This window comes from Cervus canadensis, chromosome 15 (assembly GCF_019320065.1).
Source record: "Cervus canadensis isolate Bull #8, Minnesota chromosome 15, ASM1932006v1, whole genome shotgun sequence".
Lineage (NCBI taxonomy): Eukaryota > Metazoa > Chordata > Mammalia > Artiodactyla > Cervidae > Cervus > Cervus canadensis.
The window spans coordinates 7,388,624-7,413,976 of NC_057400.1; the positions used below are offsets into that span (position 1 = coordinate 7,388,624).

Consider the following 25,353-nt stretch of genomic DNA (forward strand, 5'->3'; position numbering starts at 1 on the left):
GCCACGGGACAGCTGGGTCTGTATGCTGTGGGTGCTGAGGCCCGTGTGTCCAAGAGCTTGTATATCACAAAAGAGACTGCCCTCCCCATCCCCACCACCCATCCTTGCTCTCTGCAATTAGCAGGGGGCCTGCATGCAGTGGCGAGGGCCCAGCGCAGCCAAAATAAAGATAAATAAATAATATTTTAAAAAGTTAAAGCAGATAGAAATTAATACTCTTCAAGTAATGACAACTTTTATCCCTGCTACTTTATTATTTACACATTTAATCAAATACACTAAGGCTATGTATAAAAATATATTAAGCACTTGAAAAGACTTGTGACTTATTTTTAATAAAATCCAACTCAAACTTTTTAAATACCAGTCTTATGATCATGTACAAACTCTGTGCCTGTTAGAAGAAAAGAGTACCAATTTGCCTCACAGAAAGTAAATATTATAAAATAATATAAACTCAAATTTCTTTCTTGTCCCTTTTCTAAATAAATGCTAGAAGAGGGCCAGACACTGCATTAATTTCCAGTAAATTATATAACATTTGTTTCTACTTTACTCTGATGTTATTTTCATCATTTACCCTAAAATCTACCACTGTTAGCCAGGAGTAATCAACAATTTCCTGAGAGAATGTACAATCTTGTGAACTTATTGGGGATGACATAAAAGCAAATTTCTTCTCTAATTAAAACCCTCCATGTTTAGAGAGTGGACTGAGTGAGCCATCTTGACATAAATAGTACTGGACCCCTTTTTGGAGAATGAAGGTTGACTGATAATGTCACTGAGAGGGACTGTATGGGGCTTTCCTGGAACAGACTCCCCGCCCTGACCCCCATGTCCTCTACCCGCCTCTTCACTGCAGAAAAACTGTGGTCTCCTAGACCTCCCCTGAGTTCCAAAGAGTCAATTTAATCAGAGAATGAGAAAACGGAGAAAGAAAGGAAAACCATCAGGCAAGACAAAATTCTAATACTTTAGCCATTAGACAAACTCAAGGACCTTCAGTCCCTCCTCAAGGGCCATAGATAATATTCTGGGCCACATCCTTTGAGCTGTCTTATAGCTACTGAGATTCCCACCAGGTGGGAGAAGTTGCTGGTATGCTACCCACAAGCATGTAGACTCCAGACTGGTTGGGACCAGAAGGTTGACGATGCTGACTCCTGATAACCTCACCACAGTCCAATCAGAAGAATGTCCGTGAGCTGACCACACACCCCACTACCCTCTTTCTTCACTCTGTCTTTAAAAACCTTTCCCTGAAACCTTTCAAGGAGTTCAGGCCCTTTAAGCACTAGGTGTCTAGACTCCTTCCTGGGTGCCTGCAGTTAACACTGCACTTTCCTTCACCATGACCTGCTGTCATTAGGATGGCTTTGCTGCAAACGGGCAAGCGGACCCAAGCATGATTCAGTAACAGTAAAAAGCATGACAGACGCTAACTTATTACAAGATGCTGGATTCAGAGGGCACAATAAATTAATCATCAGCTATTACATGTTACTTGTAACCATCAAGATAAAGGGAAGCCTCTTCACAGAGACATATGTAAAATTTAAACCATAATGTAGACTATGTAAACATGTCAATTTAGCAGGACTTTTCCCTTGTCAATTACTCACTGATACAGGAATCACTTAGAGATCCAAAGCTGTGGACAGCAATGATGTATTTGCGTGAGACCTACTTCTTTTCAAATGTACAGAAGACTCATGAGAAAATCAAATCTGAGCGAGCTCATCTATACTGGGACTTCCCTGGCGGTCCAGTGGTTAAGAATCTGCCTTACAACGCAGTAGACATGGGGCTGATTCCTGGCTGGGGAACTAAGATCCCACATGCTGGGGGGCAGCTAAGCCCATGTGCTGCATCTGAGCCTGTGGGCCTCAACTACAGAGCCCATGCACTCTGGGGTCCCCGCACCATAACTAGAGAGAAGACTCTGTGCTGTAACTGAGAGCCTGAGTGTCTCAACCAGGAGCTGAAGCAGGCAAAAATAAATACATAGATATGAAAACAAACCCATTTTTTTCCTACTGAGAGGTGGATCCCCGGACTCCTTCCCTGGGATCTGGGCTCTCTGGCCACTCAGCTCCCGGAGAGCAGTGGAAATAATGATGCTGCACTGCTTTCCTAAGGTCATACCCAGGAGACTGGCATCCCTCGATCCTCCTGGGTGCTCACTTTGTTGCCGGGTTGGCAGGAAGTGCAAGCAGCCTTCGGAGAGACCCATGCGGAGAGAACCGAGGCTCCCAGCCCTGCACCCAGCTCAGCCCAGGAAACAGCCAGCATGCGAGTGGACCATCCTGGGAACTGGATCCCTTGGCTTGGCTAAGCAGCCTCAGCTGACTTTGCACAAAGGAGGACAACTTTCTCCATCAAGGAACCTTCAAAATGTAGATCCGGGAGCAAAACAAATGAACTGCTGTTACTTTAAGCCGCTGCTTCTAGGGTGGTCTGTCACACAGCAGGAAGGAAAAACCAGATCCAGACAGCACTCTCTCCTCCTCACCTCACTTCTCCTGTAGTGAATGACAGCCTTTACCCCATTCCCGGTGGGAATCTTGGCTTGGGCATTTTAAAGTCTTTTTCTCTTTTCAGTTTTACTCTTCACACGTCCCAGCCATGTGCTTGTGCCTCAGCCAGCCTGGGAGGTAAGCACTGTTATTCTGCCCATTTCACAGATAAATAAACCGACCAGTGTGGGGCTGTCCAAGGACATACGGTTAGTAAGAGATGAGGCTGGAGTGGTGAGGATCAGAAGGTGGCAGAGTAGAAGGACATGCGCTCATCTTCTCCTGAGAACTCCAAAATTACAACTTCCTGCTGAACAACCACTGACAGGAGGATGTTGGATCACACCGAAAAAAGATACCCCATGTCCAAGCGCAAAGGAGAAGCCCCAGCAAGAAAGTAGGAGGGGCAAAATTGCATTTAGAATCAAACTCCATACCTGCCAGAGATGCTTGGACGGCTCAAACAAAACCTTGTGCACACCAGGAGACCCCACAGAGACTGAGCCAGACCTGCCTGCGTGTCTGAGCGTCCCCTGCGGAGGGATGGGTCAGCAGCGGCCTGTCACAGGGGCAGGCGCTCTGGGTACAGCAGACCTGAGTGTGGCATAAGCCCTCTTAGAGGAGCTCGCTATTAACCCCACCACAGAGCCACCAGAACTTACCCAGGACTAGGGAAACAGACTCGGAGGGCCCAAACAAAACCTGTGTGCACAGGACCCAGGAGAAAGCAGCAGTGACCCCACGAGAGACTGACCCAGACTTGCCTGTGAGTGTCCAGGAGTCTCCGGCAGGGGCGTGGGTTGGCGGTGACCTGCTGCAGGCTCAGGGGCACTGAGGGTGGCAGTGCACAGGACCTTTTCAAGGACGTCGCCATTATCTTCATAACCTCCCCATAGTTTGATTTCAGGTCAAAAACAGGGAAGGAACATAGTCCCACCCATCCACAGAAAATTGGACTAAAGATTTACTGGGCATGGCTCCGCCCATCAGAACCAAGAACCAGTTTCCCCCACAGTCAGTCTCTCCCATCAGGAAGCTTCCATAAGCCTCTTATCCTCATCCCCCAGAGGGCAAACAGAATGAAAACCACAGTCACAGAAAACTGATCACATGGACCACAGCCTTGTCTAATCAAGGAAACTATAAGCCATGCCGTGTGGGGCCACCCAAGACAGATGGGTCACGGTGGAGAGTTCTGACAAAATGTGCTCCACTGGAGAAGGGAATGGCAAACCATTTCAGCACTCTTGCCTTGAGAACCCCATGAACAGTATGAAAAGGCAAAAAGATATAACACTGAAAGATGAACTCCCCAGGTCGGTAGGTACCCAATATGCTACTGGAGAAGAGTGGAGAAACAACTCCAGAAAGAATGAAGAGATGGAGCCAAAGCAAAAACAATGCCCAGTTGTGGATGTGACTGGTGATGGAAGTAAAAATCCAATGCTGTAAAGAACAATAATCCATAGGAACCTGGACTGTTAGGTCCATGAATCAAGGCAAATTGGAAGTGGGCAAACAGGAGATGGCAAGAGTGAACACCGAAATTTTAGGAATCAGTGAACTAACATGGACTGGAATGGATGAATTTAACTCAGATGACCATTATATCTACTACTGTGGGCAAGAATCCCTTAGAAGAAATGGAGTAGTCAACCAAAGAGTCCAAAATGCAGTACTTGGGTGCAATCTCAAAAACAACAGAATGATCTCTGTTTATTTCGAAGGCAAACCATTCAATATTACAGCAATCCAAGTCTATGCCCCAACCATTAATGCTGAAGAAGTGGAAGTTGAACGGTTCTATGAAGACCTATAAGACCTTCTAGAATTAACACCCAAAAAAGATGTCCTTTTCCTTATAGGGGGCTGGAATGCAAAAGTAGGAAGTCAAGAGATACCTGGAGTAACAGGCAAGTTTGGCCTTGGAGTACAGAATGAAGCAGGGCAAAGGCTAATAGAGTTTTGCCAAGAGAATGCACTGGTCATAGCAAACACCCTCTTCCAACAACACAAGAGAGGACTCTACAAACGGACATCACCAGATGGTCAATACCGAAATCAGACTGATTACATTCTTTGCAGCCAAAGATGGAGAAGCTCTATGCTGTCAGCAAAAACAAGACTGGGAGCTGACTGGGGTTAAGATCATGAACTCCTTATTGCCAAATTCAGACTTAAATTGTAGAAAGTAGGGAAAACCACTAGACCATTCAGGTATGACCTAATTCAAATCCCTTACGATTATACAGTGGAAGTGACAAAAAGATTCAAGGGATTAGATCTGATAGACAGAGTGCCTAAAGAACTATGGATGGAGGTTTGTAACATTGTATAGGAAGTAGTGATCAAGACCATCCCCAAGAAAAAGAAATGCAAAAATGCAAAATGGTTGTCTGAGGAGGACTTACAAATAGCTGAGAAAAGAAGAGTAGCTAAAGGCAAAAGAGAAAAGGAAAGATATACCCATTTGAATGAAGAGTTCCACAGAATAGCAAGGAGAGATAAGAAAGCCTTCCTCAGCGATCAATGCAAAGAAATATAGAGGAAAATAATAGAATAGGAAAGACTAGAAATCTCTTCAAGAAAATTAGAGATACCAAGGGAATATTTCATGCAAAGATGGGCACAATAAAGGACAGAAATGGTATGGACCTAACAGAAGCAGAAGATATTAAGAAGAGGTGGCAAGAATACACAGAAAAACTACACTAAAAAGATCTTTATGACCCAGATAACCATGATGGTGTGATCACTCACCTAGAGCCAGACATCCTGGAATGAGAAGTCAAGTGGGCCTTAGAAAGCATCACAGTGAACAAAGCTAGTGGAGGTGATGGAATTTCAGCTGAGCTATTTCAAATCCTAAAAGATGATGCTGTGAAAGTGCTGCACTCAATATGCCAGCAAATTTGGAAAATTCAGCAGTGGCCACAGGACTGAAAAAGGTCAGTTTTCATTCCAATCCCAAAGAAAGGGGATGCCAAAGAATGTTCAAACTATTGCACAATTGCACTCATTTCACGCGCTAGCAAAGTAATGCTCAAAATTTTCCAAGCCAGGCTGCAACAGTATGTGAACTGTGAACTTCCACATGTTCAAGCTAGATTTAGAAAAGGCAGAGGAACCAGAGATCAAATGGCCAACATCTGTTGGATCATCCAAAAAGCAAAAGAGTTCCAGAAAAACATCTGCTTTATTTACTATGCCAAAGCCTCTGGCTGTGTGGATCACAACAAACTGTGGAAAATTCTTAAAGAGATCAGAATACCAGACCATCTTACCTGTCTCCTGAGAAATCTGTATGCAGGTCAAGAAGCATCAGTTAGAACAGGACATGGAACAACAGGCTGGTTCCAAATTGGGAAAGGAGTATGTCCAGGCTATATATTGTCACCCTGCTTATTTAACTTACATGCAAATGTCAGGCTGGATGAAGCACAAGCTAGAATCAAGACTGCCGGAAGAAACAGTAATAACCTCAGATACGCAGATAACACCACCCGTGACAGAAAATGCAGAACTAAAGGGCCTCTTGATGAAAATGAAAGAGAGTGAAAAAATTGGCTTAAAACTCAACATTCAGAAAACTAAGATCACAGAATCAGTCCCATCACTTCATGGCAAATGGATGGGGAAACAATAGAAACAGTGAGAGACTTTATTTTCTTCGGCTCCAAAATCATTGCAGATGGTGACTGCAGCCATGAAATTAAAAAGACACTTGCTCCTTGGAGGAAAAGCTGTGACCAACCTAGACAGCATATTAAAAAGCATAGACATTAATTTGCCAACAAAGGTCCATGTACACAAAGCTATGGTTTTTCCAGTAGCTATGTATGGATGTGAGAGTTGGACTATAAAGAAAGCTGAGCACCAAAGAACTGATGCTTTTGAACTGTGGTGTTGGAGAAAACTCTTGAGTGTCCCCTGGACTGCAAGGAGATCCAACCAGTCCATCCTAAAGGAGATCAGTTCTGAATATTCATTGGAAGGACTGAGGCTGAAGCTGAAACTCTAAGACACTGGCCACCTGATGTGAAGAACTGACTCCTTGGGAAAAGACCCTGATGCTGGGAAAGATTGAGGGCAGGAGGAGAAGGGGATGACAGGATGAGATGGTTGGATGGCATCACTGACGCAGTGGACATGAGTTTGAGCAAGCTTCTGGAGTTGGTGATGGACAGGGATGCCTGGAGTGCTGCAGGCCATGGGGTCACGACTGACTGATGAACTGACTGAGGGGGGAAAGAAAGCAGGACCCCAGGACCCGAACTCTTCACTGGCATACTGTGTCCCGCTCCTCGGTCTCTAACAACCACAAAAAACTAAGACGTCGCACTGTTCACACCGACAGCTTCTTCCCCATTGATTTTCTCTTCAAAACGGATCCACCTGGGCTTTATTCGCTGAGCTTTTTGAAAGGCAAGTTCTTCAATTAGTCCATCATCAAGAAAGGCTTATAAAACCCCAGGACTTTTTCTCAATTGTTACCAACCTCCCCTCAAGTCCTGGCATGCATGCAGAGAGAAAGGGGTGGGGGTGTCTGGGGACTGCCCAGTTAGTTTCCTTCAAGCCTGAGGTGTAAATTGCTGTATTCAGAAGATGACCAACAAAAATAGAAAGAAATCAGACAAAATGGTTAGTTTCTTGATAAGCCAGGTCCCCAGATGAATGTGCCACAATTTGAAAAGATATGAAGAGTGCAGAGTAAATTATGTTTCCGATTTCAAGTATGCCCTTGCATCTCAGGTAATTTATCTTCCTGTGAACTTTCATATGCTGCTTATCTCACTTTCAAAGACACAATTAACTGGGCCTGTGGCCTCAAACCAGAAGCACAGTGGACCCAGGATCTTTAATAAGGACAAACACAAGTTTACATAAAGAAATGGTCACTTAACAGGCATCTAAGTTTTTTTGGGTTTTTTGCCTTTACAGAATTACACACCATCCTTACTTTAGACTCAGCTTAGACCAATATTGGCCTTCCCAGGTGGTGCTGGTGGTAAAGAATCCACTTGCCAATGCAGGAGACATTAAGACATATGGGTTCAAATCCTGGGTTGGGAAGATCCCCTGGAGGAGGGAATGACAACCCACTCCAGTATTCTTGCTTGGAGAATCCCATGGACAGAGGAGGCTGGTGGGCTACAGTCCATGGGGTTGCAAAGAGTCGGACATGACTGAAGTGGCAGCAAACACACACTAGACCAATATTAGAGGCAAAGACCAAGAAGGAGGCAAGGGGTCAGGGAGGTCTGGTGCTTTTTCTCTTGCTGCTGTGACGGTCAAGTTCCTTTCTTGCCCTTAATTCAGTTTCTTCCCCAACCCTACTTAGTTCTTCCCACTGGTACAATTTTACACCCATCCCAGTAGTTTAGGAAAAGATGGAATTCTGAAAACACTAGGGGACAACAGAAGTATTATTAAATGAGGTCCCCTTGCATACTTGGTTAAGGAAGTTAAGATATTTCTCTGGGGGTGGGGCGGGGAAGGGAACTGAATTTCGAAGAAGTTAGAGGTGACCTGGTGACATGTTACCTGTCATCCACAGAGGCAATATGTACCCAATTCATATTTCTAAATACCTTTTTTAGAAAATGTATATACCATAAAATTTACCCATTCCTAAGGGTACAGTTTGGGCTTCCCCTGGTGGCTCAGTGGTAAAGAATCTGCCTGCAATGTAGAAAGCCCAGGTTTGATCCCTGGGTTGGGACGTTCCCAAGGAGGGCATGGCAACCCACTCCAGGACTCTTGCCTGGAGAATTCCATGGACAGAGGAGCATGCCGGGCTATAGGCCGTGGGGTCGCACAGAGTTGGACACGCCTGAGGTGATGAAGCAGCAGAAAGGGCACAGTTGAGTGGAACTGGGGACATTCACACTGTTGTACAACCATCACCACCGTCCTTCTCCAGAACTTCTATCACTTGCAAAATTGGAACTCTGCCCCCATTAAACTGTAAGCCCATCCCCTAGCCTCTGGTACCCACCCTTCTGCTCTCTGTCCCTAAACATGATGAGTCTGAGTATCTGCTCTGAGTGGAATCACACAGTACGAAAGACCTTTTAAAAACTAAAGGATAACTTCACTTAAAGATGAAAATAGTAATAGAAATAATACCTTGTATAGAAAATAGCATCTACAACTCACTAGAGGTACAGATAATGTGGGGTAAGGGATGAAATTCAGGGCTGCTCATCCTAGTCACGGCAGGTCCCTGGTTGCTAGCTACTCTAAATATTTTGACAAGCATTGAATAATCACATTCTAGGGAATTCTCTGGTGGTCCAGTGCTTATGACTCTGTGCTCTCATAAGACACATGGCATGACCAAAAAAAAAATCACACTCTAGACACCATGCCATCCACAATATTTACCTTTGCCTCTTCCAGGAGTATATGCTGAAACTCTAAATACTAGACCTGGGAGCTAATCTATGAATAGTTTTCATAACAATATTTTAAAGTTTCTTACTGTTAGTCCATGATACTAGGTTGGTAGTTTCATTTAAGCCATATAATGCATCTATTAAATTTAACATATTATTCCAAGAATTAATACAAAAACTAGAAAGCCCTAAACAAAAAAAGTACTCCACCTTTTACCACTGCCCCTGATACACACATTCCTAAACTGACCATCTGTTGGTGTTGCTCCAATCCTTAGTACCGTGCAAACCAAGGGTAATTTTCCAAATCAAATTTGCACAAAATGCAAGGGAGAAAAGCAGAGTATTACAGTTTTCAAGCTAAGCTCTAATAAGGTCAATACCGCTTTCCTAAATTTTGTTTTTCAGCCTTTCGATGACTTTCTCCAGGAGTCAAAAGTCTGGGATTCAACATTTTGTGAGAAAAACTTGAAAAAAAAAAAAAAGAACGAAACAAAGTAATTTAGGCCTTCTATTGAAAGCTCTCTTTGGGACTTCCCTGGTGATCCAGTGGTTAAGAATCCACCTTCCAATATAGGGGACACAGGTTCAATCCCTGGTCCAGGAACTAAGATCACATGTTCCTCAGGGCAACTAAGCCCACGCACCATGACTACTGAAGCCCGAGCGCCTACAGCCTGTGCTCGGCAACAAGAGAAGCCACCGCAGTGAGAAGCCCGTGTCCCACAACTAGAGAGGACCCTAGGAGACTCTCAGGTAAGCTTGTCTATAGCGCTCCAACCAACTGGTCGACCGAATCAGCTTGGTGCTAGGAGGGTCAGGTGGTGCCACATGGAGAGGACAGCTAGCCAATCGACTGGATTTGCTCCAGATTTCAGCCAGTTACTCAGTGTGAGATAGACACTGCCAGGGAAATTGCACAGTAAGATGATTTAAGGTGAATCTTTCGAGGGTCATGGAAACACGGAAGATGTACCATTTCAATACCTCTCATAAGCATGCGTTCATTTAGCATGTGTGCAGGAAGAGTAGCACTGTATCTGATCCACAACACTCTCTAAGAAACGAGCTGATGGCTAGGGTTACCCAGTCATATAGCAGTTTCAACATCTGAAGGCGAGAGACAGCTGAAAGGCCTCTGCATCCCATGGTTGGATGTTGGATAGAAACTGGAATGCTACTTTTTGCTATTTACAGAAGCTGTCAAAACACAGTTCACCAGATTTTAAACCACCACAGTTGTTTATAGGTAGCTGGCAAATGTCCATGTGGGATTTTATCTCAGCGAGGAAAATTTACAGCTATCAAATCCAGCCCATGAGAACGTAGTTGATGAATAGATACAAGTCTGCCTCTTGACCTTCTGAAAAGTGGACTGAGGTGCCATCCAATCCTCAGAAAGGCTGGACCCAGACCACACCTGCTTCTGCCCAGAAGCAACCTCAGAGCAAACTTAGGATATTAAATGAAAATCCTACAACTTCTGGCAACTTGGTCTAAACTGATTATATATATATATATAAAGAGAACATATATTCTTCTGAATCTACTTTCTGCTAAATTTATGTTTTCCCATCACCTTTGACCTTCCCCATAATGTGCAGTATTTTTTTTTCTGTAGCTATAGAAAGAATTGTTTTACTCTGACATTTAAACACATAAATGTCATTGGAATATAGGCTCCTCTGTCCATGGAATTCTCCAGGCAAGAACACTGGAGTGGGTAGCCATTCCTTTCTCCAGGAAATCTTCCTGACCCAGGAATTGAACCCCAGTACCCCACACTGCGGCAGATTCTCTACCGTCTGAGCCAGGGAAGCCCTATGTATAAAACAGATAACTAATATGGACCTGCTGTGTGGCCAGGAAACTACTCAATGCTCTGTGATGGCCTACATGGGAACAGAATCTAAAAGCGGATATATGTAGACATATAACTGATTCCCTTCACTGTACAGCTGAAACTAACACAATCGTGTAAATCAGGTGTACTCCAATAAGTTTTTTTAAAATAAAAATAAATAAATAAACATATAAATGACACTGGAACCCTCGGACATTGCTGATAAGAATGAAAAATGGTGCGGTCATTTGGAAGACAGTGTGGCACCTTCTCAGAATGTTAAACATAGAGTTACTGTTACAGCCGAGCAATTCTGTTCCCAGGTATGCAGCCAACAGAAATGAAAACACTTATCTGCATAAAAACAAATGCATGTTTATAGCTGCACTATTCAAAGTGGCCAAAAAGCGGGAACAGTTCAGTGTCCACCAACTGATGAGCAGATAATAAAATACGGTTTGTCCGTATAGTAGAATATTATTTGGCACGAAAAAGGAATGAAGTCCTGATACGTGCTACAAGCTGGATGCAAACTGAAAACATTATGCTAAGTGAAAGACGTCAGTCACCAAAGGCATAAGACATGTGATCCCATTTTTATGAGATGTCCAGAATAAGCACATTTATAGCAACAGAAAGTAAATCAGAGTTTACTTAAGGCTGTGAAGTTTGAGGGAGAAACGAGGAGGTGGAGGGTTCTTTTCAGGCAATAAAAATAGCCTAGAATTGTGATGGCTGATACATACTAAAAACCGCTGAATTGTATGTTGTAAATTAGTACATTTTATGATATGCAAATTCTATCTCAATAAAACTTAAAAAAATATACACACCAAGAGAGGGTGGGGAGGATACATTAGGAATTTGGGGGTAAAAGATACACGCTACTATATATAAAATAGATAATGACAAAGATCTACTGTATAGTGCAGGGAACTATACTCAATATTTTATAATAACCCATATGGGGAAAGAATATACAAATATATATATATGTATAACTGAATCACTTTCCTGTACACCTAAAACTAACACAACATTGTAAATCAACTACCATCTGATAAAAAAGAAAACAATTTAAAATACACACACACACACACACACACACACACACACACAAACATGCCAAGAGAAAGAAGCTCTTAGCCCTAGAACCTACAGGTACCCCCTCACTCCTCCCTGCCTGCCCCACCCTGGTCCCTCTCCCCAGCTCATGCGTAGTTCCTGACAGGTTGTTTCGGGGGCTTCCCACAACCCCTCTGCCATCAGCCCAGTCCCCGAGCCTTGGAAACCCACCTTCAGCTTGGCTGCCAGCCTCCCCACCCCAAGCCTCTCACAGCAATTTCTCTGTAAGTTGTCCACCTTTGTTAAAGCATGAGCCAAACTGTCTGGTCTCATCTGCGCATCAGCTGGGCAAAAACCTCCTTGGTGACGACAGTGACGATGACTGTCACCTTTCAGGGCTGTGTAGCCATCGCCAAGCAGAGCCTGGACGGGACTCCAGACGCTGCACGGCGCTGTCTCCTTCCCAGTTTCTTTACTGAGGGTCCCCACAGGCTGGGCAGGTGACACTGCGTGGAGAGGTGGCCGGGGACGCAGCGGGGAGAGGTGGGGACTGTGGCGCCTGGCAGAGGCACGGCCCTCGGGAGGGGCAGCGTCCATGCCGTCCCTGCTGGGCTGATGGCGATCAGGTAGGAATCTGTGCCTGGTACTGCTGGAGCTTCCTTTTTTAAAAACACACACACGAAACACCAAAAAGTGGAAATCTAAATTTCACGTGAAATCCTCTGATTTGTCAACGTTGGCAACTAACTGAAATTTTTAAAATTTATTTTAAAGAAGGATAGTTGATATACTATGTTGTGTTAATTTCCACTCTACAGCAAACTGACTCAGTTAAACAGGAAGGTGAAAGTCACTCAGTTGTGTCTGACTCTTTGTGACCCCGTGGACTGTATCCTGCCAGGTTCCTCTGTCCATGGAATTCTCCAGGCAGGAATACTACAGTGGGTTGCCGTGTCCTCTTCTGTCTATGTGTATACATATATCTGAATCACTTTGCTATGCCCCAAAAGTAAACACAGCATTATAACACAACTAAACTTCAATAAAATAAAGAATTGTCTATTTGTGAGATGAGATTCATGTATCCTCAGTACTACCATTGTGCTGGGCACCCAGTAGGCATTCTATAAAGGTTTGTTGAATGAATGAATGGATGTTGAATAAAGAACCTACCCAAATAATACCTTCAACCCTTCAGTTCAGTTCAGTTCAGTCGCTCAGTCATGTCCAACTCTTTGCGACCCCATGAACCACAGTACGCCAGGCCTCCCTGTCCATCACCAATTCCCAGAGTCTACCTAAACCCATGTCCATTGAGTTAGTGATGCCATCCAACTACCTCATCGTCTGTCGTCCCCTTCTCCTCCTGCCCTCAATCTTTCCCAGCATCACGGTCTTTTCAAATGAGTCAGCTCTTTGCATCAGGTGGCCAAAGTATTGGAGTTTCAGCTTCAACATCAGTCCTTTCAAAGAACACCCAGGACTGATCTCCTTTAGGATGGACTGGTTGGATCTCCTTGCAGTCCAAGGGCCTCTCACGAGTCCTCTCCAACACCACAGTTCAAAAGCATCAATTCTTCCACGCTCAGCTTTTTTTATAGACCAACTCTCACATCCATACATAACTACTAGAAAAACCATAGCCTTGACTAGACAGACCTTTGTTGGCAAAGTAATGTCTGCTTTTTAATGTGCTGTCTAGGTTGGTCATAACTTTACTTCCAAGGAGTGTCTTTTAATTTCATGGCTGCAATCACCATCTGCAGTGATTTTGGAGCCCCCAAAAATAAACTCAGCCACTGTTCCCCATCTATCTGCCATGAAGTGATGGGACCAGATGCCATGACAGCCTAAAATTAACAGAGGATATTTCAGGAGAAAATCCTTTCAAATACTCACTCTATCCTACCCTGGGCTGCTACCAGACAATATGGATTGAATGTGGTGTGGGCAGCTTGTGTCATTAAAAGTTGGGGGAAAGCCATTAAGTCAAAAGCATCAAGTCTGGGAAAGGTGTTGTTGGCTAGAAACAAAATAGCACTCTTATGTTTTGAAATATTTATGAAATTATCAAGGTGTTACACACAGTAACTCAAGTTTTATAAACTGTTTAGCTGAAATTTTCATTCTGATGACAAATGAAGGGCATGATGTATAAAGCTCCTTGAGAGAAGCCTCCAGGGAAGTAAGCAGATTTGTGTGTTTAGAACCAAGGCTGAGCTTCCCTGGTGGTCCAGGGGTTAAGACTCTACACTTCCACTGCAGGGGGTGCCGGTTCGATTCCTGGTCCAGGAAGTTCCACATGCAGTATGGTGTGGTCAAAAAAAAAGAACCAAGGCTGAAGTCTGCATCCTTTCCTTCTGTCTATGCACCAGTGCTCTCAACCTGGACAGCCTGGCTTATGGTCCAAACAAGGAGTGATGTGTGGAGCGAGAGGGAGAGAGAGAGGGAGGAAGGCAGATGAACTAGGAAATCAGTTGTTTCCACCACTTTGGTTTTGGTTGAAAATTGCCATTCACCCATTTAAAAGAAATAGCTATGTTTGGCGTCAAAATGCATAGAGTGAGTGGGGGTGAGCAGTCATGCCAGGAGGGGTTCACAAACTCTGTTAGCCCCTTAGGGTCCCTACATAGACCAATTAGTGATGAGGAGGGGCCAGTGAAGACAAAGTAGATGAGGGGAGGGAAGAAGTGCTGGGAAAAAGTTCTGGCTGAGCATTGTGGGGGAAAATGGAGACGAGAAGAGCCAGGGGCCAAGAATATACATCACCCAAATGTAAAGGTCTAGTAACACCCACCATGGGCAATGACGCAGGAGAAAAGGGAGTGTGTCTAAGGGGCACACCCATATCGGAGAACAATTTGGCATTAAAAGGTGACACTGAAGCTATGTGGACTGGCAATTACGCCTCTAGGTGCACAGTGTAGAAAACTCTGGAACACACCCCAGACCATGCATAAGGACATACAACAGCAGAGCTGGTCACAGCAAAAAAAAAAAAAAGACAAAAAAGTAGTGGCAATAATCCACAGGTCTGTTAGCAGTGAGAAGATTTTTAACATTGCCATAAGCACACACAGCAGTGAACTACGCCGGCTCTGGGTTAACGTGACTGGACCACGAGAACATAATGTTGGATCAAAAAAGCAAGTTACAAGAGAACTGATGCAGAGTATGACTTCATTTATATAAAGATCAGGGACGTCCCCGGTGGTCCAGTGGCTAAGAGTCTGTGCTTGCATGGCAGGGGGCTTGGGTTCGATCCCCGGTCAGGGAACTAGATCCCACATGCCGCAAGGAAGATCAAAGATCCTGTACGCCACAATAAAGACCTGGCAGAGCCAAAAAGAAAAAAGATCAAACACTGGCAGAGCCATACCACTTGTTATGTAGGGGTGCCCGTGGATGTGTCAAAACTACTAAAATAAATCAGAAAAATGATTGCCACAAAATTCAGACCAGTGGTTGTAAAGTTACTGGTAGTGCTTTATGTCTTAATGTCTTAAAATCAATTTTCAATATATTATCATTCTTCAAACTGTGCATATTATTATATATTCTTTTGTATGTGTTATTTATTGATACTTCTTAAAGAGTTGTTTTCAAAAAATAAGTAAAGCGAGATGGTGAGTCAGAAGCCCATGGGAAGCCTCTGGGCAGGGGGCAGGGTCTCACATCAGCTGAACCAAGGCAACTGTTCCGGATCTAAATGGTGAGTTTCACTCAAAGGGCCTGAAGCTCATACACCCTGGTCACCCCCTCCCACCACCAAAAAGCCTCAGTTGCTGCCTCTTTCCTCTGCTACTGGGTCTTCAGCAACTTGTATCCCCTTGCTCAGTGCCGCCTATGGGCACCTGAACATGCTCTGATCCCCCCACACAGGCTGGAGCCCACAGTCTTTGCTTACTCTCTGTCCTTAGATCAAGAGGCATCTAGGGGCCTCCCTGGTTGTCCAGTGGCTGGGACTCCTCACTCCCAATGCAGGGAGCCCAGGTTCAATCCTTGGTAGGGGAACTAGATTCCACATGCATGCTGCTCCTAGGAGTTCACAGGTCTCAACTAAAGATCCTGCATGCTGCAACAAAGACCAAGGATCCCACATGCCACAACTAAGACCAGTTGCAGCCAAAAAAGAAAAAAAAAAAAAAGGCGCCTAATATCTGCTAGCTACGGGCTGGGTTCATCACCTGCAAGACATGATCCATGCTCTGTTGCCACCATGCTTTTGTACACCTGGTGGCACCACCTGCCTGGACGCCATCCTCACGGCCTACCCCATGGTGTCCTCTGAGGATAACTGGATGCCCCCCACCTCATGCGGGAGGACTTTCCTCATCCCCCCAATCAGTTCTGTACTCCCTCTTCTGGACCCACACAGAACCCCTTGTGTGCCTTGATGACAACACTTAGCAAGTGGTGTAATTTCTTAATGACATGGTTCTGTCCCCATTAGACTTTAAGGCCTTCAGAATGAGAGCTTTTGTCTATCGGTCTTTTTACATAGGTGATACTCAAAACATCGCCCAAGCAGGACTTCACCGGCAGTACACAGAGAGCATGGATACAAAGCTGGAGCCAGGACCGGCAGGTGCCCCCGTGCCCAGACTGCTAGGTATTAACAACTTGGTTACTGCATCACTGGAGGTGAGGGGTGGCAGAAGGGGCGCCAGGCAGCTGAGCTGGGGGGACAGGGACAGGACAGTGTGCATTTCTCAACCAGTACAGGAATATTTCAACATTTAACAAACTTTAACAACTGGTGCGGCCATTATATCTCGATGTCTAACTGCTCAACATTCATCTTCTTTATGTCCCTAGAGACACATGGCACTGTGCCTGGTAGTAGGTATTCGATAAATATTCACTGGAAAAACAAGAAGCATCTTAAAGCACACCTAAGTCATCAACTACTTTCCCAGCAAGGAGAAGGGACTTGCGGTTTGGCTTCCATCGCAACCGTCTACTGCCTTTGCCTTCTCTGCTGCCAATCCAGCTAAAAACAGGTAAACGTCTGGGCATGAGACGCAAGCTGGTCCAACAGCATTCAATCCAGTCCTGAGACTCCTATGTGAACACTCACAGCCTCACGGCCCCTCCACCCGCCCCTGTTGTCCATAGTGTCTGGACCTCCTGGCAGCTGTCTTGCCCCGTGCAGAGGAGCCTGTTGAGAAAGAAGCCTGCACAGGGCAGTGAAACCAAGACATGGAAAGGCTCAGGTTTCCCCAGCCTTTGTTAAACCTCCAGACCCAGTCACGCCTGAAGATCCACCTTGTTCCTAGCAGGTTGATGACCTAATACACTCCTTTCCCGATTACGATATTTTGACTTGACTGGGTTTGTTTGTTTCCTCTTTTTAATTTTGGTTTTTTGATTTTTGAGGTTTTTTTTTTTTTTTTGTCTTTGCAACTACAAGTCCAGTCTAATTCATCTAGGAGGAAACCTTTCCATTAGGAAAAATAGAAATCTAAGTTTTTACATATGTGAGTCTTTCTTTTCACATCCCATGACACTTCGGTAATTCATTTTGATAACTTACCTTTCACCAAGTAGAACATTTGATAGATTTATAAATGAGGGAAAGTCCAGTGTGTTCATGACAGGATAGGCATGAATGGGAATAAGCAAAGTCTCATCTCCCTAAAATTAACAAGAAAAAAGTCAAATTAACCACGCTTAAGACTATAATTTTCAAAGGTGAATTTGCAGATCCTTTATTTCTTGTCCTGTTTTCTATCATTAAAAAATATTTCCAGAAAAAAAGGGAAAAAATTTCCTTAAAAAAAAACCTGAGTGCTTAAACATTTGAGATATTGACTTTTCTTAGTTATAAACAAAGTAGAGAACATTTTAAGTATATTTCATTGCAATTACATTCAATATTATTCAGGAAAGCTAAAGATAATCATATGATGACTTCATATAGAGATGAAGACAGTAATGTGTTTCTCTTTCAGAATATTATAGAGGAAACAGTCTTGCATGGCCTGAGATAAAGAAAAGCCAGCACAGAATCAGCTGATCCAGACAGCACTGAACAGCAAACTGGACCAGCCAGAGGCACAGAGCCCTGCTTCTAGACCCGCACAGCGCACGGCCTTGAGTAAGACTTCTGACCTCCCCACAGCTCATGTCTTCCTTTGCTCTCAACTGGGGATAATTCCACCTTTCTTCAAAGGTACTTTTGAGAACGAGAGCAGATGATGGCCTTAAAAAGTTCAAAGAGCCGTACAAGTAGGAGGCCCTACTAGCTTTGCTACTAATTAGCAGGACACCAGGGACTTTTGTTCTTGGTACAGAATATTCCTTCTGAAAGCAATATTCTGGTCTCATCTTCAGTTCCCGCTCCCCTTTTAAAAGCTGAAGTTTGTTTATTGCTAAAGCATACTCTTCCACTTTAGTTTTGCAAAGTTAAATTTCATTACCCTTGGGGCTTCTCAACTTGTAAGGGCCAGGCATGAAAGTCAGAGCAGGGGCAGGAGGTGGGGTGAGCGCCAGCTTTGAGGGGGGGACTGGACAGCATGTGGGCCTGGGACCTGGGGGCCAAGGATGAACTGGGTGACCTGGGAGAGGCTCACAGAGCACAGCCTCTGCGGTCGGGCCACACAGGCCCCCTGCTCCCTGCAGACCCCCAGGGCTGCCTTGGGGGACGTCAGCCGTTAGTCCTAGGTGTTCATAATCACAGCTCAGGGTTGTTGCTGATTTTCTCGGCTAGCACTTAAAGGATGATGTTTAAATTATTTGAAAAGCATTCAGTAACTCCAAGGACCACAAGATAAATTAGGATTTTAGGCCAGGAAAAGTGAGAACAAGCAGCATCTCTGGCTCTGCCCCAGTGCTCAGCAACCTGAGGCTTCCGCAGCTGGGACCCACATCGCTGGACAAGGACCCCCAAGCCACTCAGGTCGCTGCCTGAGGCACTGGGCTGAGAAACTTTATACTTGTAATTCCATCTCCTTCTTCTACTCTTGAAGATATACGTTTTGATACCATCCCACTCTCCCAGAATTTAACTTTAAGGCGCTTACCTTACAGTGGACGCGGATGCAATCATAATAGTATCGCCACTCATCTGGAGAAAACGTAACGGTGATCCTGAGAGACAAGCCAGGGACAAGGCGTTGCTCCTGGAAGACAAGGGGGCTCTTGTCGGGAGACCCCAGAGGCCACAGGAGCAGCACCACGGGCAACACACCACATACCGTCCCAGACAGACCCCCCACACCGAAAGCGACATCCAACAGTGAACATCGAGGGAGGACAGCTCACCCAGGGACACTTACCTTTTTCACATACTTGACCTGAAAGTATTTGGTTTGCGGGGGTAAAATATGAACATGTATGTCTTCATTGCAAATATTGACCAGATGCTGGAGAGAAAAACAAGCATTCACATGAACACACTGCTTTATCTACCTGCATAGATATTTATACCCCACCTTGTTCCTAAAGGGAGGTGGAGATACGGTATGCTTTTATTTTTATTATTAAAAATTATTTTTTAAATTTTACATTGAAATAGTTGACTTACAATGTTCTATTAGTTTCACATGTACAACAAAGCTATTGAGTTATACATATATCCATTCTTTTTCAGGCTTCTTTTCCATTTAAGTTATTACAGAACATTGAGAAGCGTTTCCTATGCTCTACAGTAAGTCTCTGTTGATTATATATTTTATAGGAGTGCATATATGTCAATCTCAAACTCCTAATTTATCCCTTCCCCTCAACCTTCCCCTTTGATAACCATAAATTTGCTTTCAGAGCCTGTTTCTGTTTTGTAAATAAGTTCATTTGTATCATTTTTTAAGATTCCACATATAGATGATATCATATGGTATTTGTCTCTCTATCCATCTTACTTCACTTAGTATGATACTCTCTAAGTTCATCCATATTGCTGCAAATGGCATTATTTCATTATTACTCTAGGAGGTGAGTCCAAAAAGATCTTGCTGCGACTTATGTCAAAGAATGTTCTGCCTACGTTTTCCTCTAAGAGTTTTTATAGTATCCAGTCTTACATTTAGATCTTTAACCCACTTTGAGTGTATTTTTTGCATATGATATATGTTCTACTTTCATTCTTTTCAATGTAGCTCTCCAGTTTTCCTAGCACCACTTACTGAAGAGACTGTCCTTCCCTCCATTGTGTATTCTTGCCTCTTCTGTCATAGATTGACCATAAGTGTGTACGCTTATTTCCGGGCTTTCTCTCCTGTTTCATTGATTTGTGTGCCTGTTTTAGTGTCAGTACTATACTGTTTTGATTTCTGTAGCTTTGTAATTTAGTCTGAAGTCAGGAAACCTGATTTGTCCCATTCTGTTTTTCCTTTCTTAAGATTGTTTTGGCTATGGTGCACTTTTAAACTTTTTAAGTGATTCAAAATCCATCATATACTACTTAGAGAATCATGAAATAGATACAACAAATACCATTGAAAGAATAATGAAATATGCCCATGTGAATCAGCCCAGCCTAAGACTTTTCCAGAGCTGCAACCCCAGTTGCCCCTGTGTGTGACCTAGCACACTCCCCTCCTCCCATCCTGACCAGTCACTGTGTACCTTTTTGTTGAACTCAACTCACACCTGTGATCCAGCTAAGCTAAGAAGTCAGTCACCTGCTCACCCTCAGTTTCTCTAATTACATGCCACTTGTCCTGGGGACCTGGTGACACTTATGCTTGACTGCATAAGTCAAAACATCAGGAAGAGGAGTGTGAAGAGGACGGCCCTCCATCCATCCCTGGGGCTAATAAAACAGAACACAAAGTCAGGAGTTCTCTGCTGGAGTCAGGAGCAGGCCCTCCTTTGAGACAGGACAACCTGCTTGGTAAGTTAAGTGGGTGTCTGAGTAGGGATGTTTTTCCTTTCTCTACATGAAAGGGGAGCAAGGACTCTGGGTTCTGGGATCCGGCCTTCACCTGGGCAAGAGAATAGTTAAGAGGCCCTTGGTTTTCAATGTCCAGACCAGAGGCTGGGTGTGCCACATGGCCCACTGTCCAAGGCCTCAAAGTCACTGAGTCTCTAAGTTAGACTTAAGATACAATCTTTTGATGAAATGACATCAAGGCTTGCATCGGTTAAAAGTTCTCATTGGTCATCTGTGAATATTCTTAAAGTGACTCTGTTTTGGCGTATTTTTTTTTACTATAGTTGATTTACAATACTGTGTTAGTTTCAAGTGTCAAATTCAAGTTTCAGATTCTTTCCCAGTATAGGTTGTTACAAGATACTAAATATAGTTCCCCATGCTATACAGTCAGCACTGTTATCTGTTTTATACATAATAGTGTCTGTCTGTTAATCCCAAACTCCTAATTTATCTCTCGCCTCTTTCCCCTTTGGTAAGTATAAGTTTGTTTTCTTGGTCTGTGAATCTGTTTCTGTTTTGTAAATAAGTTCATTTGTAGTATTTTTTTTTTTGATTCCACATATAAGTGATATCATATAATATCTGTCTTTCTCTGTCTGACTTACTTCACTGAGTATGACAATCTCTGGTCCATCTATGTCGCGGCAAACCTAAGTGTCCATCAATAGATGAATGGATAAAGAAAGTGTGGTACATACATACAACGGAATATTACTCAGCCATAAAAAGAATGATATATTGCCATGTGCAGCAACATGGCATATCGTTTTAATACAGGAGAAGCCTGGAAAAAAAAAAAGCTGCCAAGATCTCTCTTGACCTACAAGGAGCCTGGCACACAAGAGTCTTGGTGAAGGTGTGGGCTCTGGAGTCTCCTGACCCCAAGAGTGGTCCTTCCAGGAGACTCTTATGTACATATCGGGACAGTTCAATGCCCAAACTTCATTTCCTACCTTTTTTTATTTTTATAGTTTGTCAGCAGGTCAGTTTGATTTCTTGTCAAAAAAAAAAAAAAAGCTTTCAGGGCTAAAATGGCATTCTGGCCTTTTCATTTGTAACTAACACTGAGGGGAAAATAACCATCACTGAAAGGGAAAAAAAAGGACTTCCTTTGTGGTATGGTGGATGAATCTGCCTGTCAATTTTCTGGTCCGGGAGGATCCTACCTGCTGTGGAACAACAAAGCCTGCGTGCTACAACCACTGAGCCCACGCACCAGAGCCCACAGGCCACGATGCCTGAGCCTGCGAGCTGCAGCCACGAAGCCCTGGAGCCTGGACTGTGCTCCAGCGCGGGAGAAGCTGCCGCGATGAGGGGCCAGAGCAGAGCAACTGCAGAGGAGCCCCTGTTCGCCGTAACGAGAGAAAGCCCACACAGAGCGACGGAGAGCCAGCACGGCCAAAAATACAACAAATAAGTAAAGTTTAAAAAAAAAGAAAAGGGAAATAACGGTGTCTTCTCAGGCCCGTATTGACTCTAAGGTGAGACTCAGCCCTTGCTTCAGTGTTTCAGAATGGGCCCCCACGACCAACACACAGGGAGCCAGCCACCGGGTACCTGGCAGTCACAGGCTGAAGAGCTGTTACTCCCGGCTCAGGGGGACTTCGCAGGGATGCTCACAGCTCCCCCACGCACACACTGCTCCTCACAGTCTCCCTTCCATTCCCTCCACGGGGCAGAGCAAACCCAGCCTCCAGTGAAGCGCTGGCTTTGGTGGGTAGGGTCCATAATCTTCAGTCCCAAGCGCTTACAGTATTTTCTAAGCACATGTCGGCCTCCCCAAGTTGGGGTCCTTTTAATCCTTCCCCTCAGGGACACAGCTTCTCAGGGGTAAATACCTAACCACAGGCATCTGGGGGCAAAACACAAGCAGCTCTGTAGGTTCTTTAAAGCCGCTTGAGACAGGCTGGGATCTGGGACCTGGGACTCTGCTCTAGTGCCTGAGCCTGGACAAACGTCTCCCTGAGCAACAACATACAAAGGGACCATAAGGAAAAAAATAACCGCGAGCACGTGTCAGCTCAGCTCAGCTCAGTCGCTCAGTTGTGTTTGACTCTTTGCGACCCCATGGACTGCAAAACGCCAGGCTTCCCTTGTCCATCACCAACACCCGAAGCTTGTGAGCATGTGAAGCTTGCGAGCATGTGAAGCTTGCCAGAATGTGTAGCTGGGGCAAACTATGTACAAAAAGATACAAAAAGATAAAAAAACAAAACAAAACAAAACCCCAAACCCAACTGGCACTTCTGAAGTGCAGTCGTCCGTGCTAAGTCGCTTCAGTCCTGTCCGACTCTGTGGGACCCTATGGGCTGTAGCCCAGGCTCTTCTGTCCATGGGATTCTCCAGGCAAGAATACTGGAGTGGGTTGTCATGCCTTTCTCCAGGGGATCGAACTCCCATCACTTTATGTCTCCTGCGTTGGCAGGTGGGTTCTTTACCACTAGCACCACCTGGGAAGCCCCTGACCACTTCTGAAGAATCAAGAGCAAAAGCAGGCTCTGAGCACATCTCTACACACATCCCACCAAGACGGTGAGCAGACCACCCAAGCCGTCCCTCAGGCCCGACCCCCTAGACCCTTCCCCAGATAAGGAACCAGCATGCCCCTCGGAGGGGGGAGAGCAAGCAGGGGAACCAGTTGTCTGTCCTCACTCCCCCTGTTGCAGCATGCGTGCTTGCATGCTCATTGTGTCCAACTCTTTTGTGACCCCATGGACTGTAGGCCACCAGGCTCCTGTGTCCACGGGATTTTCCAGGCAAGAATACTGGAGTGGGTAGCCATTCTCTTCTGCAGGGGATCTTCCTGACCCAGGGATGGAACCCTGCTGCAGCAGGAGCCCCAGTAAAGCCCTGCCTGAATTTCTTGTGTGGCCTCAGATGGATAATGCATTTTACTTTAAAATTTTGCTCAGTAATGCATTTCTCCAAAATGGGAGAGTAAAATTGATGCTCCAGAAAGATATACTATGTTTACACTGGAGCTTCAGGTCCTGACCCTCGCACACTGACTTGAAGCCATTGAGATATGTGGCCCTAGTTTGAGAAGCAAGATCCTGGGGCAGAGGGGTCTCTGAAGGCTGCGACAGGGAGTTGAAAACTAATACAATTATTTCAGAAAGCTGGGAAGGACTGTGACTCTATATAAGATAAGGCTGTGTATGCTGACAACTTTGTTTTGGGCTGGTCACAGTAACACTGATTGTCTCATCGGAAAATTGATTAATTATTTACTTAATAAACATAGTTTCCCAGACAAAATCTCTCCTCAGAGGGAAAGAGAACTTAAGAGGTCTTGGTTTGGAGAAAACTGGGAACCATTATTTCAACTTTTTTTTTTTTTTTGATCAACTTTGGCTCCTTTTTATTCAGGAAGCATACGCTATTTCATTTTATACATTTTTTTTTTACATTCCAGAAATAAGCGAAAATAGCAGTTTTAAATATGTTACAAAGTTGGCTTTGGGGGCTAAAGAAGCTTTTCGAGAGAGGACCAGCCAACTGACCTTTTCATCAAAGCACCAATGTATCTTCAGTCTTTTACCAAGCTCTACCACAGGTGTGGCCACCTTGGATGTGTTGTACATCCAAGCCACGTGAAAGCTGTTAACGGAGAGTTGCTGCGAGTCTCTCTGCAAGGCACCAAGAACAGACAGTTCCAGCTTCCTTTCTTCAGACTGAATCAAAATTTTGGAAACTTTTCAATTGCTCTCTCAAGTAGTGCTCTCTCAGTGTGAAGACTGCTGCTGCTGCTAAGTCGCTTCAGTCGTGTCCGACTCTGTGCGACCCCTTAGACGGCAGCCCACCAGGCTCCGCCGTCCCTGGGATTCTCCAGGCAAGAACACTGGAGTGGGCTGCCATTTCCTTCTCCAGTGCGTGAAAGTGAGAAGTGAAAGTGAAGTCGCTCAGTCGTGTCTGACTCTTCGCGACCCCATGGACTGCAGCCCACCAGGCTCCTCCATCCATGGGATTTTCCAGGCAAGAGTACTGGAGTGGGTTGCCATTGCCTTCTCCATATTTCAACTTTTAAAGTAAATCGAAACATTGATTTCTATGTGAATCTAAGTAAAAGGTTTTAAAGCATTTAACCAGATCTGGATCAATCTCAAATGTTAATGAACAATTTATTGTGGTCTTAAACACACATTCAATCATTCCATTCTTGGGCAATTTGTACCATTTCCTGTAACAAAACCAAGATAAAGTGCAAAGTTGAATTTCCCCCCTTGTTTGGCAAGAATCTCAAGGTAACTGCCTTAGGCTTCTGCTTAACTTTGCTGATAGAAATAGGAGGCTGGGTCTCCCAGAATGTTATTAAGATGAAATAATTTTGTACTTTTAACTGTTTCTTTTAACATCTGATAGAAGCAGTGTGACTATTCAGACTTAACCTTGTATTTACTTGGAACTAGTGAGACTCCGCCAAGTCACTCTCTTCCAATAAAGTGAGTTCAATATCTTGACAAGTGTTTACTGAGTGTGTTCTGTGTGATAGGTATTGTGTTGTACATAAGACAGAGATGGATGTTCTTCAGCAGAATGAAGCTTTTACCCCCTCCCCAAACCCGAGGATCCAGGTAAAGCAGCCTGCACCCTGGACACCAAACCTGCCACATGCTTGCCCCCCGAGCCTCTCTCTGCGTCTCCCTCCAC

General features: G+C 44.5%; 1 protein-coding gene across 2 annotated transcripts in view; it reads right to left on the reverse strand.

The window, feature by feature from the left end:
- Nucleotides 1-25,353, reverse strand: part of CFAP221 (cilia and flagella associated protein 221) — a 120,364-nt gene that overhangs the window by 82,583 nt on the left and 12,428 nt on the right. For both annotated transcript variants that reach the window (XM_043488336.1, XM_043488337.1), the window contains exons 4-6: nucleotides 19,106-19,192; nucleotides 18,851-18,949; nucleotides 17,362-17,462 (exon numbers count right to left, since the gene is read on the reverse strand). In XM_043488336.1, the coding sequence (XP_043344271.1) occupies nucleotides 17,362-17,462; nucleotides 18,851-18,949; nucleotides 19,106-19,192 (287 nt within the window). The remainder of the gene's footprint in view (nucleotides 1-17,361; nucleotides 17,463-18,850; nucleotides 18,950-19,105; nucleotides 19,193-25,353) is intronic.